At 36.5% G+C, this 18,274-nt stretch overlaps 3 protein-coding genes across 5 annotated transcripts; 2 read left to right on the forward strand and 1 right to left on the reverse strand.

Moving 5' to 3' along the window:
• The first annotated feature begins 345 nt into the window (after positions 1–345).
• On the forward strand, positions 346–9,362 carry LOC123211252 (E3 ubiquitin ligase PQT3-like). 2 transcript variants are annotated; one of them, XM_044629857.1, is made up of 15 exons: positions 346–1,311; positions 1,920–2,016; positions 2,270–2,351; positions 2,457–2,623; positions 2,776–2,852; positions 3,123–3,179; positions 3,902–4,058; positions 4,158–4,306; positions 4,468–4,632; positions 4,786–5,082; positions 5,325–5,381; positions 5,556–5,802; positions 5,984–6,103; positions 6,616–6,691; positions 8,569–9,362. In XM_044629857.1, exons 1-15 carry the CDS (start codon positions 1,146–1,148, stop codon positions 9,190–9,192), a joined length of 2,538 nt encoding a protein of 845 aa, XP_044485792.1. In that variant the 5' UTR covers positions 346–1,145; the 3' UTR covers positions 9,193–9,362. The 2 variants fall into 2 exon arrangements, with proteins under 2 accessions (XP_044485792.1, XP_044485793.1); XM_044629858.1 differs by having other exon boundaries at positions 2,270–2,345.
• A 2,985-nt stretch (positions 9,363–12,347) lies between these two features.
• LOC123212056 (3-isopropylmalate dehydratase small subunit 1-like) lies at positions 12,348–14,787 on the reverse strand. Its single transcript, XM_044631089.1, has 2 exons — positions 13,839–14,787; positions 12,348–12,652 (listed from the first exon to the last, which is right to left on the reverse strand). Exon 1 carries the CDS (start codon positions 14,605–14,607, stop codon positions 13,840–13,842), a length of 768 nt encoding a protein of 255 aa, XP_044487024.1. The 5' UTR covers positions 14,608–14,787; the 3' UTR covers positions 12,348–12,652; position 13,839.
• Positions 14,788–15,245: 458 nt separating this feature from the next.
• LOC123212275 (60S ribosomal protein L15) lies at positions 15,246–18,263 on the forward strand. 2 transcript variants are annotated; one of them, XM_044631368.1, is made up of 4 exons: positions 15,246–15,398; positions 15,943–16,109; positions 17,282–17,479; positions 17,868–18,263. In XM_044631368.1, the coding sequence occupies exons 1-4, from the start codon at positions 15,395–15,397 to the stop codon at positions 18,111–18,113; spliced, it is 615 nt and encodes a 204-aa protein (XP_044487303.1). In that variant the 5' UTR covers positions 15,246–15,394; the 3' UTR covers positions 18,114–18,263. The 2 variants fall into 2 exon arrangements, with proteins under 2 accessions (XP_044487303.1, XP_044487302.1); XM_044631367.1 differs by lacking the exon at positions 15,246–15,398 and having other exon boundaries at positions 15,918–16,109.
• Positions 18,264–18,274: the final 11 nt, after the last annotated feature.

The following is an 18,274-nucleotide window of genomic DNA, read 5'->3' on the forward strand; positions in this document are numbered from 1 at the left end:
AATATATATATGATATTATTTATATATTTTTATATTTTTTCGTTAAAATGAGGAGCAGTACGGTTGATATTAGTAGGGCCCTAATAAAAAATTAGTGATATTTTAAATGTTTTATCCAGTCATAAATTCCTTTTTATTTTATTTCAAGTGTTGAATTTTTTTCATTCATTAAACCAGCAGGAACGGATTGGGCCTATAAGTCAGTGGGCCAAAATGGTCATATAAAAATAGTCCATTCTAGCGTTATCCAGAAACATTGCGTCAATAGACAGCGCGAGTATAAAAAACGCGCTCTAAAAGCGAGTGGGACAAGCTAGCACTTATGAATACTATCACCTATAAATACGCCAAGAACCCATACGAGCGTTGAACATTAATCAATTGTCGAGTAATCAAGAAACCAGAATGATCTCCCTCACTTTCTCCTGAAACCCTAACCCTAGTCATTTCAAATCTTTCATCTTTGAAAACCCTAACCCTGTGCGACAGACTTCGACTTCGATTTTTGCTCTCATGTCTTCTTGATTTCGTGGCTTCTTATTTGAATACAATTCAGCAGTAATTTTTCGGCTGTGTCGAAGTTTCGCGTTTTGCTTCAAAGATCATCCTGATTGATCGTGGATATCACTTCGTCGATCGCTGATTAATCAATTTTTCAAGATTCTGTTCGGGGCGATTCTTTTAATTGAAACCAAGATTTGGGGGTTTCACAATCTTTCTGTTCGATCTGCGATGTTTTCATTGAATTGAAAGAATCGTCTGCGAATTTCTCGTTTTCTGTACGCGAGAGGGAGGTTTTCTTGGATAATTTGGGATTTTGAAGGTTTCAATCTCGGATTGAAGAAATTAGTAATTTGCCTCGAGCATCGCGTGAAGAAAGATTCAGCGGGATCCCGTTGCGCGAATTTGATTGGTTCGATCTTTCATTAGTTACATTGAAGAAAATCAGAAAAAAATATTAAAGAGAGACCTTTGCTTTTGTACTTTGTCATATATATATTTTTTGGTTTGTTCGAGTTTTAAGTTAAGTTGAATATCAGGCCTTTTAAATTTTAAGGCCTTTGATTATATCGTTCTATTAGTGTTTTCTTTTCCCCATTTTCATATACTCTATTACAATATTTTATCAAATCAGAAAAAAAGGAATGGCTGTTTATTACAAGTTTAAGAGTGCAAGAGATTATGATTCTATCGCAATGGACGGTCCATTTATATCAGTTGGTACTTTGAAAGAAAAAATTTTTGAATCAAAGCATTTAGGCAGGGGTACCGACTTCGACCTCCTGGTCACTAATGCCCAAACTAACGAAGGTTGGTTTTTGCTTTCCAGTGATACATTTTAATAATTGGTTTTTAATCTTCATTCCTTAACAAAATTTTGGTTTCAAATAGTGAAAAAAGTTTGGCTTTCTGGGTTTGGGATTTTTCTTAATCAATGATGATAGCTTTGCTGTTTTTGATTATGTGCCAAAGTCAAAGTCATTTGTCTTTTGGCCTTTTGCCTCAAATTGGTAGTCATGCCTAACTGCATTTAGATCTGTAACAACAATGTTGTCTTAATCAGAGATTGGTTCTGGTTTATAATGAACCTTGATCAGAAATAGTTTGTGATTTATAATGAAATAATGTTTATATGGTAAGTGGGCTACAAGCGTTGGCAATATCAAAAGAAAGCACACATAGGAGTACTTGGGGTGGTTACTGGATAGAGCAGAAATCTGAATTAAATGTTATGGCAGATAATTCTGTCTTCTCTTGAGTGGTTAAGAAATAGTTTTTCAGTCTTGGGTAGTTAGGTTGACATTGTTCTGACTGAGAGTTTAAGAGAATTGTGTATTATGGTGACATTATGTTAAATTCATGGGTCAATATCTTTGTTGTGTTTTATAGACTTCTTTCTCTCTGTTTTCCAATTTCAGAATATCCTGATGAGGCAATGTTAATTCCAAAAAATACCTCTGTTTTAATTCGCCGGGTTCCTGGACGACCTCGCATGCCCATTGTTACCGAGCCAGAGTACTTTCTCAAACCTTTAAGTTAATCTTTTGGTTGTTGTAGGTCAAGGTGATAATAGATGGTTATGAAGACTTTTGCTGTAGTAGCATTAGGGTTGCCTGACCTATGAGCCCCGATCCTGATGATTCAGGCAGTGTTTTATATATTTTATAAGTAAAAACATGTTATTGTCCTTGATGTTATTTGTATTGTCCATTTTCTGTAAGACAAATTCTGGGGGCTTTGGTGAGTTTACTGAATATATACTATGCAGGCCTAAGGTGGAACCAGTGGTTGAGGAGACACACCTAGAAAAGAGTAGCTTCCAAGCTGCTGATTCCTCTGTCATGGTATATGTAAGCTCTTATCCTATGATATTCCCATGTGATTATATCAGTTTGTTATGAGTTGATGACTTGATCTCTTGTTCATTTAACTAATATCGTCTTAAATGAACTCAGAATGAGGACACTGAATGGGATGAGTTTGGGAATGATTTGTACGCAATTCCTGAAGCACCCTCTGTGCAGTCAAGCAATCCACTGCCAGATGCTCCACCATCAAATAAAGCTGATGAGGACAGCAAGATTAAGGCTTTAATTGATACTCCTGCCTTGGACTGGCAGCGGTGAGATCCCATTTGTCTTTTTTCTGCCTTATTGTTAATTGTGATGATTTATTTTATTGACTGCTAAAATGATATCCAATGCAAATTAAGAATTGTCTTTTTTGATGATTTTACATTATATTTTATGTTAACTTTTTGGATTGGATTTGCAGGCAAGGTTCTGATGGTTTTGGCCCTGGTAGAGGCTTTGGAAGGGGTGTGGGAGGAAGGATGGGTGGACGTGGTTTTGGTGATTCTCTATGACTACATCTCTATTTTATTTCATTTTATTTTAGTTTACATAGAAAAGGATAGTCTTAACTGAATTTGTTTGCACCCTATATCCTGTGCCCCGCTCTGGGCATGTGTCTTTCCTTTAGCATCTTTGTGTGTTTATCTGCCCATTATGTTTATTTTGGCATATTTGAACTTTCATTTTCGTTTATTTATGTTACCATAAGTATACTACTAATTTGGCTGCGCAAAACTGATTCTGGGTCAATCTTCTGAGATCTATCAGGTTTGGAGCGTAAAACACCTCCACAGGGCTATGTATGCCACAGGTGTAAGGTGCCAGGTATGCTTACACTTAAAAATCTTGTTTATTTCAGTTGTCCCATTGTAAAACACCTATTGGGTGGTTTTAATTGCGATGCATCAATGCATTAACTTTCATCTGTCTGTAATGACCTACATCTATAAGATGGGGCATGGATTTGAGTCTGCTATATTGAGTGGTGCATACACCCCACATTTGAATTTGAAACCTAAAATTTAGCTTAGCTGTTGTTTGAACCAAACATCTTCAAAATAGGTAACCAGCTCTTGTAAAAAATGTAGCCTCTGTTGGAACTTATTGTTATAGAAATGGAAAAAGAGCCTTGGTGATGTGCTTGATAGCTTCCTGATTTTCTCAGCAATCTTAAATTTATTTTCAAACTTCTAATTTGTTATTTTTGCAGAAAGAAATTAAGGTATCCAGAGGGTTGATTGTTTTCAATTAAGGCATCTTCAACTTTTTACCTTTTTAGGGTTAACAATGCCTTTAAATAATTTATTCAACCTTTCCGAATGCTTTGAAAGGCTTGTTAGGAATTCTGATTTCACTATTTTTTAAACTTTTTCAAAACTATTTATATATAAGATTTGAAATATGATTGATTTTTAAAAAAGCTCATGCCACATACAATGTGTGCTATGCTTTGCATATAAAGAACTTAGAAGCCCTGCCTTCCTTTTAAAACATGGTTAAACAGTTTATTGAGAAATATTCTCAGTGTATTGATATTTCTTATTCAGGACATTTTATTCAGCATTGCCCTACTAATGGTGACCCAAAGTATGATGTCAAAAGATTTAAACATCCTACCGGTATTCCAAAATCAATGTTAATTGCTACTCCAGATGGTTCATATGCCTTGCCAAGTGGTGCAGTTGCTGTTTTGAAGCCAAATGAGTAGGTTTATGCTGCATTTATGTTAAATTTTATCTTTCCCTTTGACAGAATTCAGTTTTGTGCATATCGATTCATTGCAACGTATTGAAATATATACAGGGCTGCTTTTGAGAAAGAAATTGAGGGCTTACCTTCCACACGTCCTGTTGGTGATCTTCCCCCTGAACTCCACTGTCCATTGTGCAAGGAAGTGATGAAAGACGCTGTGTTAACAAGCAAATGTTGTTTCAAGAGTTTTTGTGATAAGTGTAAGTTCCTTGTCATAATCTTGTATTTTACGATTTTATCACTTAAGCATGATGAATTTTCTTTTTGTGTTCTGAGATTCCTACCTATTACTTTCAAATATTTTCTCTCTCTTGCTCCTTGTTTTCACTGCATTATTATCTATGTTCTACTTATAATTCAGGCATTAGGGACCACATTATTTCAAAAGCAATGTGTGTATGTGGGGCCACAAATATTCTCGCAGATGATCTTCTGCCAAACAAGACACTTAGGGATACGATAAATCGTATTTTGGAGTCTGGTAACAGTAGTGCCGAAAATGCTGGAAGCACTTTTCAAGTTCAAGGTCTGTATTAAGATGCATGTCCTTTCAGTTTCACCATTTGTTTCTGGTTTAACAAAAATGGCTTATTTCATTGTTGTCTTACAGATATTGACCTTTTATTTTTACCTTTCTAATTTAATGAAAATGACTAATTTCATTGTTGTCTTCTTATAGATATGGAATCTGCCAGGTTGCAGCCTAAGATTCCATCTCCTACTATGTCTGCTGCTTCAAAAGGAGAGCAACAGCCATCACCTATTGTAGAAGAAACTCCAATCATGAAGGAGATGGCGGAGGGAAAAGCTGTTATTGCTCCACAGAAGGTCCTGGAAAAGCCAAGGGCAGTAGCTAAAGCACCTGAAGTGTCTGAAGCCACGCTTGAGTCAATGAGTGTGAAGGAGCCTGCATCACAAGGGAGTGCCCCACTGGCAGAGGAGGAAGTGCAGCAGAAGATGGCTTCTGGGGAGGCAGGTAACTTTGTTATTCCATCAAATCTTTAGGTGTTGCAGCAATGTTGGGTGGAGTACATCACCTTCTATTCAATTTTCATTTTATATAATTTGCGTACAAAACAACTTAATGTTCCTTGTAATGCTAAACTCTAGAAGAGCAGAGCATGTGGAAAGAAAGTTTTTTGGTGGTATAGAAATATTGCGTAGGTTGACTGTTGAAAGGCATGAATGTCTAACTAGCTCTGATTATTGCTTTATCAGGAAAGAAGAAGAAAAAGAAGAAGGTTCGCATGCCTGCTAATGGCATGCCTCCAAATGGTATGCCTCTTCTCTTCTTTGGGACATGTCTGATGATTTTAGCAAATTCTCTGAATTGTTTCTTTTTCTGATTGCTTTAGAAATTAATCTGGAAACCTTCAGTCAACTGTGAAGAGACTTTTGTGTTTTATAAAGTGTTATTGACTGATAGAAAAATTTTTGGATGCCTTGCAGACATACAGTGGAAAACCCCTCAAGAACTTGCGGCTGAGAGTTATATGATGCCTCTTGGTCCTGCAGCTTATAATCCTTACTGGACTGGCATTCAACCTGGGATGGAAGGATATGGAGCTCCATTTGGTGGTGCCATGCCCTATATGGGTTATGGTATGCCCCCCTTAGACATGCCATTTGGAGGTATCATGCCCCAGGACCCTTTCATGGCACAAGGTTATATGTTGCCCATTGTTCCTCCTCAGAGGTACGCCTCATGTGAACTGTTATGAGTGCATGTTAGCAAATTGTGGCCTTTTGTTATGGATGCCATATTTACTGAATTTGGATGCATTATTGTGCTGAATATTGATAGAGGTTGTATGTGAACACACTAGATGTATTTTTTTTACAACCATACTAAGCACTTGTTCTCCTAAAATTTGCAGGGACCTAGCAGATTTTGGAATGGGCATGAATGTTCCACACCCTGTGATGAGCAGGGAGGAATTTGAGGCCCGGAAAGCTGATTTACGGAGGAAGCGTGAAAATGAGAGACGAAGTGAAAGGTAATGTTATCTGAAAAATTAGTCTTAGTTGCAAACTTTTTCTACTTTTGTATATCATGTTTGTGTTAGCTACCGTATGTTATTTGGTTCAAGAATTTAAATATTTCAATTGATCATTATGTGAACTCTTAGCCTACTGCCCTACAACATTAAATTCTGTATGAACATGTCTTGATGAGCCTTGGTTAGCTAGTCGGCCCTAATGTTAAGAAGAAACCTGAGCCATATTTTGTGTAGATAAATGGGTTAAACAGGGATTTCTCCTCTTTCTCCCTCTTAAGTTTGATGGGAATGTATACAGCTAGCATTGGCAACCATTTGTGTTTTGCTTGCTATCTTTGTATCATTTTATAGATCAAATGTGATTTATTGTATAGCATCACTGATGTTATTAATTTTAAATGTTAGCTCAATATATATGGCATTTGGTTCCTTGCTACTGTTGCTGCAACTACTTATATTTGTTTATTAATGATATTGATCTGCTGTCTAATAATTTTACTTTGCTACAGGGAGTTCTCTAGAGAGCGAGACTATACTAGGGAAGTGAGCAGCAATGCCGATGTTTCTTCCATGAAACCAAAATCTGTATGTCTTTATATTTTTCCAAATTTCCCTCTCTTATCTCTCTGCATACTACACAGTTGGTTTCTTTCATGGTTTTGAGAAAAACTAACTGGCTAGATAACATCACCAAGGCAAGATAACAACTTTTTCTCAACTGTCAGAAAAGGGAAATAAATTTTTTCCACTGCTACATTTAGGATTAAATAATCAGAAATTTTCTCCTTGGACTTTAGAAGGGTTTTAAATTTATTGGTTTCTTTCTCTTAAATCTGTCTTTTCAATGATGAAGATATCATCCCCAGTGTAATGAGAATTTGTGGGATAGGATGGAACTTGGATCTTTAGCCACTATCCAATCTCTGAAAGTTATAATGTTTCAAGAACAAAAATATATAGAATTAGAAACATCTGAACTAAACATTGTTACTGCATTTGATAGGGTATGTTTTATGGTACCATACAAGCTTTGTCACCCCGTTGATTAATTTATTCCAACTTTCCTGGACGGACATTTTACTTCTTGTAGAGTTGTAATATTGGCAGCTGTATCTCCCTTCTGTTTTAAAAATAAATTGCTGTTTGCTGTTAAGGGCTGCTGCTGCTTTGCTTTGTTAATAAAAGAATAATGGTGGTAATGTTTTCAAGTTTGTGTCATCTTTACTGATGTGGACTGGTTTGGGTCAGTTGCTGCTGACTAAGCATTGACCTGGTTTGGGTCTTCATCAGTTTGGCTAGTCGGTTGAACCGGTGATGTCAACATGACCCATAAGTATCCCTCCCTTGCTACTTTGCCCTTGCCCACTCCACTGGATTGCCACAATTGGCTTCGTGTGACTGCACAATCCACCCCCACCCCCCTTACTCCAGTAGATATGTTGTTGCCACCCTGTTCTCTCTCCCTCTTTTTATATTTTTTTGGGTAAGTTGTTGCCACCCTCTTCCTTTGGTTGTGCCACCCTACTGATGCCATTGAAGCACTGCAGTTGGCTCGCTTAATTGCGCTACCTACCTACTACCACCACCACCACAATCCTTACTCTACCAAATCTGTCACTGCCACCTTGTTTCTTTATCAACCTGCCACCAAACCTACGCCATCCTGCCAAATCTCCATTGAGAGACTTGCTCTGTTTATCTTTCTCCACCAGTTCTACAACCAAACCCTGTTCAAACCCATCACCATAAATCTCTCCTTCCAAGGCCTTCTCATTGCCATTGCCAACTTCTATGTCACGCTAATCTCAGATCCCATCTTACTTCTACCTATGTTTTTAGACTGAGACTGGGTGTTGATTTGGTCAAGGATTGGTACTGGGATTGACTGGTCTGATTGATTGGTTGGACATTTTATGTCAACATGACATAAAATTTTAAAATGATGTCATGTTATGATGACAACTAGATTGATCTGATTGGGTGGTTTAATTGTATTATTTGTCTGGTTCAACCTCAAGTCAGTCGAGTTCAATATCTAAAAGGGCCTTTAATTATGCCTGATACTGGTATTGCATCAGTTTTCAGTTGGATCAGCTGCTCCAAGGTTTAAAACTCTTTTAGCAGCTGCAGTTTTTAAAATGCCTTAATGTACTACCATAACATAATCGAAATTTCATCCTATTTTTAAAAGAATCGGGAAAAAGCCCAAAACTGTTGAAAAATCTTTGTTCTCCTGTATCATTCTAACTATGCGGATACAAGGCGTAGCCATGCTGTTGGCGTAGATCTACTTTCTAAGGACACAGTGTTGTTTTAAAAAATTTAGAAGCTCTTTTTTTTTTCGGTTAAAATGGTTATTAACCGAGTTTTGAAATATCTTGCAAATAGTTGTACATAATTATAAAGAAGTCCAAAGCTGTTTGTTTTGTTGACTCAACATTTTTATGTGCTTTTGGCCGCAGAAATCAATTCCTCAAGCTTCAAGTGCTGATCATAACCACCACCGCCACAGGCCTGTGAGGTTATCTCCAGAACCACCACCACCTGCACTCCCACGGCCATCCAAGAGAAAGTCGGATCACCATCGTGACCGTCATTATGATTATGACTATGATCATGACCATGAACGTGAACGTGAACGGCACTATCATCATCAACATCACCGCTCAGAGTCCTCTTCAAAGCCTTCCTCAGAAACGGTTAAACCCACTTCAATGTCAACGTCAACAATGTCTGCAGCTGACAAAAAACACAAATTGAGTGTCTTTTCTCGCATTAGTTTCCCCGAAGAAGAAGCTACCAACTCTAAGAAGCGGAAGCTCTCTTCCTCTTCTTCAGCAGCGGCAACAGAAGCATCAGTCAAGCCATCCTCTAATGGATATTATGAGGACTACAAGTCATCTTCTGCCAAGCTACATAAAAGTGGTGGTGGTGGTGGTGTAGACTATGAGTCGAGTGATGATGACAGGCATTTTAAGAGGAAACCTTCAAGATACGAGGCATCGCCACAACCACCGCCAGCTGCAGAGTGGGAGGAGGAGTCGAGACACTCGAGAGGCTCCACCAGGGAGCGTAAGCATAGATAGATTCTGAGAGATTCAGATTTTTCCTCTTCTGTGAGTGGGCCGTGGTCTCTCTCTGAAACTTGTATAAAAGTTGTACACGGAATGCCCTGTTCCGGTCATTCATTGAGAGATGATGTTGTTATTCATGCTCTTCTCTGCTTTGAATAAAACCGCCAATTTTATCGAGTTTATACATGCTATTTCCTTTCATTTATTTCAGCATTTTATTCTTCTTTTTATAGTCCTTCTCCAACAATTTAATTACCATTTCAACCCCATAAGTTATATTTCTTGACTAAATGGTGCCACTTGTTATTTTACGCAAGCCCGTCATTTCGCAACGGCAAATGAATAGAATTAGAAAGGATGCATTTGATAGACGTCATTACTTGAAAATAAATCTATTCTTTTGGGCAATTCCCTTTCGCTATGAGTTGAGATTGGCGGCTCGACTGAACAAGCTTGGGTTAGTTTAAATTCGTTTTGGCATAAAGACTCAAACTGAGCAAGCTTTAATAGAGATTCAAGATCGAATTCTCAATTCAATTAAGTTCAATATTATAATTTAAATATATAAATATATAAATATATATATATATATATATATATATATATATATATATATATATATTATATATTTATAGATGATTAACTTAAAATTATTTAATTTAAAAAATTATGTTTTTTAGTAAAATAAACATAAATTAAAGTTGTAGTAGGTTGAGAAATAAAGATATTAAATTTATTTATAATAGGGGAATTGAATTCTTGTTTATATTTACAGTAAATAAATAAAGTTGTTAAAGTGTATCTTAGGGATGACAATAGAAAGAGGCAGGGAGGAAATTTTAATTCCTGTCTCCGTTTCTGTAGGAGATATCAATCGTTGTCTTTGTTACAAGGATAAAAATGATTCTTTGTCTCCTCTTCGCGAAGAAAAATTTCCTTCTTATTCACTTCCCTTCCCATCCCCGCAGGGAAAAATTCTCTTCTCGTACTCGAAAAAAAAAATCTCCTCCTTATATCCTCTAAACATAATATTATGTTAAATAACAAAATTAAATAAAATTAAAACAATCTACTATTTCAAATATCACAAATTTAGTATATTAACCATTTTAATATGCACAACAAAAATATAAATAAATTTAAAAAACATAAATAATTTAAAACTATAAAGATATATTAGTATTTTAATTAAATATATTAATATAAAGGGATAAAAATGAGAGCAGAAAAGAGCAGGATAAGAAGGGAACACATGTATCCCCATCCCCAATTGTGAAGATTTTTTTCATTTCTGTTTCCACCCCCGTCTTCATTTCTATCATAAAATTCTCTCTCTGTTAATGTTAATGAGGGCGGAGCCTCTAAAATCATATTAAAATTATTATCTCTAGTGTATCTTTTCAATATTAGAAACTTTTGCCCTTCTAGTTAGTGAGTGAGTATATTTTCACTATTAGCACCTGCTTTTAAAGGCTTGTATGACTTTTATATAATAATTTCTTTTTGAATAATTCTATATGTACCCAAAATTAATACCCAAAATGATACCCATTGATGTGGCAGCCAACGTGACAGATGTCATTTCATGTCCCACGTTGACAACTTACCACATCAGCTAAAAAAAGAATAACAAAAAAATTAATGAAATGTCTTTTTTTTTAAATAAAATAAAGATATGGCACAATCTATTAAATTTTTTGAAGAAAATTTTTCCCCTGATGTGGCAAATTGCTAATGTGGCAGATGAGATGTCATCTGCCATGTTGGCTGCCACATCAGTGGGTATGATTTTGTGTACCAAGCTTGGGTACATGTAGCTTTGCTCTTTATTTTTTGTTTGGATGGAATTTATAGGAGTGGAAGGGTATATAAAATGTATAAAAAGGGTTTTTTTTTTTTTTACAGCAAAATGGGTTTTGAATAATAATGCATATATAAATCAAATTTAATAAAGGCAAATTCACATAATAATATGAAATTTTAAAATGAAAAAAAAATTATATCATTCAATTATATATTATCATATTAATTTGTATATATAAATTAATAAAATTTATTTATATATATTTTTATTCTATTAAAATAGTACATAAAATGTAAAGGTGTTTATAAATCAACAATCGAACCGAAATATAAAATACCTGAAAAAACTAGTTCGAATATGTAATGGTAAATTTGGGGAAACTGGTTTTAAGGTTCAGAACCAATTTGTCAGTACTTGAAAATTGGTATATGATTATGAGCTAAGCCAATATTCCTTGGAAAGTAAAAAACCTAGTCAGCCAATCACGGCTCTAGACACTCTAATAATAATCATCTGTTCTCGACACTCTCTACTCTACTCATTTTCTGAAAACAACTTATTTCTAACTCAAACTCAGCTCCTCTTGCTGGATTGATGGCCGATTTCTTTTGCACATCAACGATCGATGTTGCTAATGAGTTTGGGTTACCTTTTTATTTGTTCCTCCCTTACTGCAGCTTGTCTCGACCTTCTCCTAAGCCTCTTGAGTAGGCATGAACAAGAGGCAGAGACTTCGAAGAATTCTCCGCCTTCTGCTAAGCCTCCTGATTAGACATGATCAGGAAGTCAGTGGATATGAAGAGTTAGGAGGCCGATTATGTGTTCAAGAGTTATGTCCATCCAATTTCTAGCAGAATTTTGTCTGTGTTTATGATAAACAAACATGGTGGCTACACTGCAGTTGTAAACCACGCAACAAGATTAAAGAAAACTAAAGGGATTATTTTGAACTCATTCACAGAGCTCTAATTCTTCCTATTTATGCAGTTCAACCTACGATTCATCTCAAGAGTGAGAGTGAATTCATCTCAGAAGGTACACATCCCCATGAGATCATGAAATGGCTGGATGATTAGTCTGACTCATCAGTTGTTCTCTTGTGCTTCGAAGTCGGGCAGCTTTGTAGAAGAGCAAGTGAAAGAAATTGCAGGCAGGCCAGCAAACTGGGGTGAGGTTTTTGTGGTCACCGAGAAAGCCACGACCACCACCAAAGGGTAAATTTGCAATGCCCAGTGAGTACAAAATCAATCTAATATAATATTATTTGGTTTGGTTCAAAACCAGTAAACAATTCGGTTTCGGTTTTTGATATTTTTCTAAACAAAATATAGTTCGGTTAAAACAAGAAGTCAAACCAGTTCAGTTAAAAAACAAAATCCGGTACCAGCATAACTTCAACATCCGCAAATTAATGAAAGATCATCAGCATCAGTTCCCATGATCACTTACATAAGCAAGATAACTCAATAACGAGAATCAGCTAAATACCAAAACCAAAAACAAGGTTCTAGGTTCCAACATCAATGAGAAAAGTCCTGAGACAACTTACTAAAATAGATAAGAAGCATTTCAGCACCTGACCAAGGGTAATTATTTCTTTTTATAGTTTAAATCCCAAGCATCTGAAAACACAGTTTGACACCTACCCAAATGCTAGTCTATGAAAACCTGCAAAAGGAAAAAAAGAAAAAAGTGAAAACGAAGAACTGAATATTATCTAAAACAGGCAAAAATCCAAAAGACAGAAGCCTTCAAATTAAAACAGAGCTTAGAAGTACCCAAACAATCTTTTCACAAAACTACGTTGGATTGTATAACAAAACAGAGCATAGGTTGAGCAACCCTAACTTCTTTATTTTAAAGAGTCAATTACTTGAAACTCATAGCTCAATACTTATCCAGAAAAATATTGTGAAATTCCTTGATGCCCCCACTACTAGTTGAAGGAAAAGAAAAAAAAACCTACAATCAAAAAGGAAAAAACCTACACAATTCCACCATTAGTATTGAGAGTCCAAATCCATTAAGATGAAGCAAATGTGGTCAAAGAACTCAGTATATAAGAAGCTATGTGCTATACCAACTATAAAACAGAATTTAATAAAAGATAGAATAATAATATATCAACAAGAATCAACCAAATCACCTATGAGCATCAAATGAAATGCAGATAATACATTAAGAAAATAGAATAGACTATTCAATTTATAGGTGAAAGTTTTGCTTAGACTCAAAAGGCAAACAAACTTTACCCTTTCCCCCACCCCCTTTCCCATATCCTGTTCCTCCTTTCACGATTGTGAACACATCAAACTGTCATCACACAATTTAAGCAACACAATACACCAATTTCAGGACTCCTAATATAGAAAACATAGCCAAGAAACAAATTGTATCATTCAAGAAACAACTTAAATTATTATAACTGATAGCTTAACAGTTACCTCAAAAGTCCCTGAATCAAATTAAAAACTATACAAACTTGGATCCTATGAAACAACATCAATTCACATCTTTTTCCGAACCAACTTTTCCCAAAATAACCCTTACAACTTCTAACATGTTTCCCTCATTTAGAACTATATATAAAGCTAAACATTAGCAGTCGAGTAATTTGATTTTTAGTTTAACAAAACCAGTTTTTGTATTCAAATAAATGGGCTTCTGTTGAAGACTGAAGAGTGATTACTTGACATGACACTCAGAAAAACTTTCAATCCCATTTCAATTAGATCATTTCTCATGTGAAATGTTATGTTTATAAGTGTCTATTAAAGCAACAATCGATGCCAATCGCATTAATTCTAACAACATCATAAATTCAAAAAAAGTGACTAAAATTTTCAAAAGTTACCTTAATTATGGCTGGGAATCATTCCGGTCTTTCGTGCGTAGGCAAAAATCCCTCCAGCTTCGATCACAGGCCCAGCATCGCCAATTGGCTTCAATTTATACTCCTTACCCGTCGTGTGATTAATCAGACGGCTCTCAGCCATCTCAATTGTCACCAGATCACCCGTGCTACACTCTTCACAAAGCCTTCCCTCCGATTCCAATGGATAAATTTCCCCCGTAGCAACCGAGTTCCTGAAAAATATCCTCGCGTAACTCTCCGCAACAACCGCCGCAACTCCAGCCGCTCCCAATGCCACCGGCGCGTGCTCACGAGAAGACCCGCATCCGAAGTTATCTCCCCCGATTACGATTTTGTATTTTGTTTTGGTTTCATTTTCGTCAATGAAGCGCGTGATGTAGGTCGAAGGGAGACCGATTAAAGCATAAGAGCCGAGTTTTTCGTATTCCTCGGGCTTGGACGGGACTAATGTGAGGTATTCGGCGGGAATGATTTGGTCAGTGTCGATGTTGTCGCCCACCACGTAGCAGAGGCCGTGAAATGTGTTTGTACTTGCGTTGACAGCTTCATTAGTACCGCGTGAAATCACGGAAGAGGCCCGCGGAACTTTGGAGGTGGTTGAGGCCGTGAAAATAGCTGGTGAGGTGGAGGCGGCGGTGGGAAATCGAAGTGAATTTGAGAAATGATTGATAAAGGGCTTGGCTTGGGTTTTGGGTGTGGGTGAGGAAGTGAAGGTTTTTGGATAGAAAGAGATTGATGAAGCCGCCATTTTTGATCGAAGAACAAGAGAGGAAGATAGGAGGCACCGATACAAATAAAATTCAACCAGTACCGGCTGTTAGGGCTTGTACAGTGAGGCTGCGTTTGGAGCGGGAGAAAGGTGGACTGATTTAGTGTCTGCTGGGTATCCGCATTATTGGATTAAACAAAGTCTGATGACATGTTTAGGATAAATTTTGTGATACTTTACTGGTGGATTATAATATTACGGGAGAATGACTATTTTCCACTTGAATTCAATTAAAATGATAAATTGTCTCGGAAAATAATATTTTTTCATCTTTCACTGAGTACGGTTAGCCAATTTCCTTAATTTTTAGAATATATTGATATTACAAAAATATCATATATTTGAGTGTTTTGAAAAAAAAAAAAATGGGAAAAAAAAAAACTTTGTGTGGGAATTTAGTCTGTTATATCTTTCTCTGCGATGTGACAAGTAATCTTATCCTGTTCAAAAATCAAAATAACGTTCCCCAACACGTCCTTTAACCAAGTCACGTGATATAAGAACTATGAAGAACAGCAATGGACTCAGACTCAGCCCATTACTCTGGAGAATCATAACTTGGACGTTATGGACCATAAACCCAAGAGGCAACAGCGTGTGGAATGGATATCGAGTTTTTCTGTTCGGGCACACAATTTGAATAGACGGCCCAGATGTCTCTCCTTCATGATTTCTCTTCCTTTATAAGACTCAGCCTTACAAACTCGAGCCCTCTTTGCAGGCGAAAACCCTAGTCAGACAGACAGCGCACTTCAGCTCTGGTCCAATGGGTACTCTCTTCTCTCGCTATGCGAATTTCTGCGTGACTATATTTACTTTATGGGGCTTCTGAACTTAATTTGTCTGCTGTTTGATACTTCGTGATAAAATGGTTTTTGTCACTCCCATTTTATTGGTTTAATGAGTGATGGGTTTTATTTATCATTACGAATATCTATGGATTTGTAATGGGTTCTGTGATTTAGTTTTCGTGAACATGCATGCATGTTTTGTCTGTTTCATGGCTGAAGTGCAGATTAAGCACAAGAAAAGAAAATGAAAACAAAAACGATTGTTTTCTTTTTTTTCTTAATTATTATTATTGGTTATGCTTGAAGTTAAACTCTATAATTATATTTTGGATTGAATATGCAGTCAATGGGCTGGTTTCCTGAAATTTATTATGCACAAAAGAAAATTGATTTTCGAGCCATAAAATACTGTGACTGTCTCTAAAATGATACATGTTATGGTGGGAGATAAATGTTAGTAGTTTTTGAATCATGATTGAGTTATTTTTCTGTTATTATTTTTTTATTGTGTTCATGGGAACAGGGGCGTACACGTATGTCTCAGAGTTATGGAGGAAGAAGCAATCTGATGTGATGAGGTTCTTGCAGCGGGTGAGGTGTTGGGAGTACCGCCAGCATCCTTCTATTGTTCGGATCACTCATCCCACTCGTCCTGACAAGGCCCGACGCTTGGGTTATAAGGCCAAGCAGGTAATGTGTTGGTCCTTGTTAGGTTCTAGTTACAAGTCAGAAGCCTTATTTTTATTGTGCTGCACTGATTTACTTTAGATCATTATCTCTGAACCCATCATCTGTGGTTTTGGATACTGACATGCTAATTGCAATCAGAATCCATATTGACAGTTTTATTTAGACTAGAAAATTGCAGCATTTCACTGACTGGTCTAATTTTGTTTTAAGGGAGATTGAGTTGGAATGTTGCAATTAAAAGAATCATAAGAAGTTGTCTATTTTTGTTTTGTTGCATATATAGACCATGAGAGCATTGGAAAGGAATATAATTTTTGTTTCTGAACCACTATAGTGGCTTGTTTTGGACATGTGTCATTTTTATTATTATGACCATTGAGCTCTAAATCATGATATTATTTGTTTCATTCTTGCTGGTTAGGCGGCATCTTGATGCATATTCATCGCTATACGGGGTGCTTATGTACAATGATATGGTGCTTCCTGAGACCAGCTAAATTAAATCAATAATCGATCATCTGACCAAGTGGATTCTGTTATCTTGAATTTCACTTTTGTCTCGATCCGATACACTATTTTGGTACTTTTCAAATTCTTGCATCACTAAGATCCATTAATTAGTCTAATTCATTATTAAATACTTTATTTCTGTTTTGTGATGCTTGCATAAGTTATAGTGTGCATATTTTCTGTACTTTTCAAATTCTTGCATCATTAAGACTGATTCATTGGTTTAATTCATTATTACATACTTTATTCCTGTTTTGTGATGCTTGTATCAGTTATAGTGTGTATATTTGCAGCTACTATAATTAATATTTGTAATGTGTTGGTCTGTTGAGCATCTTTGTTATTTTTGTTGAGACCTTGATACTAATGTTTTATCTTTAAGAAGTCATCGGCCAATTTATTTTTGTAATTTGAATTACTTTAAAGACTTGGTAATATGACTATGGTTTACAGTAGTGTTTGTGATACATACTTGTTTTTCTTGGTCTATATAACGCTATTTGTGTATGTTACTTTAGTTATTGTGCACAGCAATTTATGATATAACAATGAACTGACTTGTTATTAACCAATTCATTGTTCTGTTAATACTCTCCTCTTTGTAGAAGCAGTTCATTGGTTACTTTTGTTCAGTTGATGAATCTGGTTAAATTGCTTTCCAGGGTTATGTCATTTATCGTGTTCGGGTTAGGCGTGGTGGGCGTAAGAGACCTGTTCCCAAGGGTATTGTGTATGGTAAGCCCACCAACCAGGGTGTTACTCAACTGAAGTTTCAGCGGAGCAAGAGATCAGTTGCTGAGGAGCGTGCTGGTCGTAAGTTGGGAGGTCTCAGGGTTCTTAATTCATACTGGATCAATGAGGTTTGTGTACTAATGCAAATTTATGATTGTGCATCTAACCTTATTTTGGAAAGTTGCTGGTAGGATTGGACTCGAACCGAGCCCATTCGAGTTTGAGCTTGGCTCGAACGAGCTCGAAACGAGTCAGTCCTATACGAGCTCGAGCTCAAGCTACTCGCAAAATTTTAATACAAAACAACGTCGTTTTGACCAATATGTATTAAAATGACGTCGCTTTAATAACAAAAAACGAACCGAGTCGAGTTCGAGCGGGACTTTCACGAGCTCGAACTCGAGCTCAATTATATGTAAACCGAGCCGAGCGCTCGGCTCGAATCCAACCCTAGTTGCTGGATGTGGGTGTTTTAAATGCCACTCACTTTTTTCTCAATGCAACTCATGTTAACAGGATTCCACTTACAAGTATTTTGAAGTAATTCTAGTTGATCCTGCTCATAGTGCTATCCGAAATGACCCAAGAATCCATTGGATCTGCAATCCTGTGCACAAGCACAGGGAACTTCGAGGCCTCACTTCTGCAGGAAAGAAGTACAGAGGTCTAAGAGGAAAGGGACACTTGCACCACAAGGCTCGTCCCTCTCGCAGAGCTACCTGGAAGAGGAACAATACCCTTTCCCTTCAACGCTACCGTTAATTGGAGCCTCTGCTTGATATACCATCATAGGTTAGATTGTCTGGAGGACTTAGGCATGGTTGTCAAATTTTGTTCTTGATATTGAAATACTTGGAGCTTATCATATCTGGAAGTCTTACAATCTTAATTATGATTCTTGATTTTTCACAATTTTGCAGTGA

This window comes from Mangifera indica, chromosome 3 (genome assembly GCF_011075055.1).
Source record: "Mangifera indica cultivar Alphonso chromosome 3, CATAS_Mindica_2.1, whole genome shotgun sequence".
Taxonomy (NCBI): domain Eukaryota; kingdom Viridiplantae; phylum Streptophyta; class Magnoliopsida; order Sapindales; family Anacardiaceae; genus Mangifera; species Mangifera indica.

Excerpts from the sequence above, each read along its gene's own strand:
- LOC123211252 (XM_044629857.1), top strand. The coding sequence starts at position 1,146 with ATGGCTGTTTATTACAAGTTTAAGAGTGCAAGAGATTATGATTCTATC. Across the intron at positions 4,633-4,785 it reads AAGCACTTTTCAAGTTCAAG|ATATGGAATCTGCCAGGTTG; the intron begins GTCTGTATTAAG and ends GTCTTCTTATAG. Across the intron at positions 5,083-5,324 it reads GATGGCTTCTGGGGAGGCAG|GAAAGAAGAAGAAAAAGAAG; the intron begins GTAACTTTGTTA and ends TTGCTTTATCAG.
- LOC123212056 (XM_044631089.1), bottom strand. The coding sequence starts at position 14,607 with ATGGCGGCTTCATCAATCTCTTTCTATCCAAAAACCTTCACTTCCTCA.
- LOC123212275 (XM_044631367.1), top strand. The coding sequence starts at position 15,933 with ATGGGAACAGGGGCGTACACGTATGTCTCAGAGTTATGGAGGAAGAAG. Across the intron at positions 16,110-17,281 it reads TGGGTTATAAGGCCAAGCAG|GGTTATGTCATTTATCGTGT; the intron begins GTAATGTGTTGG and ends ATTGCTTTCCAG. Across the intron at positions 17,480-17,867 it reads ATTCATACTGGATCAATGAG|GATTCCACTTACAAGTATTT; the intron begins GTTTGTGTACTA and ends TCATGTTAACAG.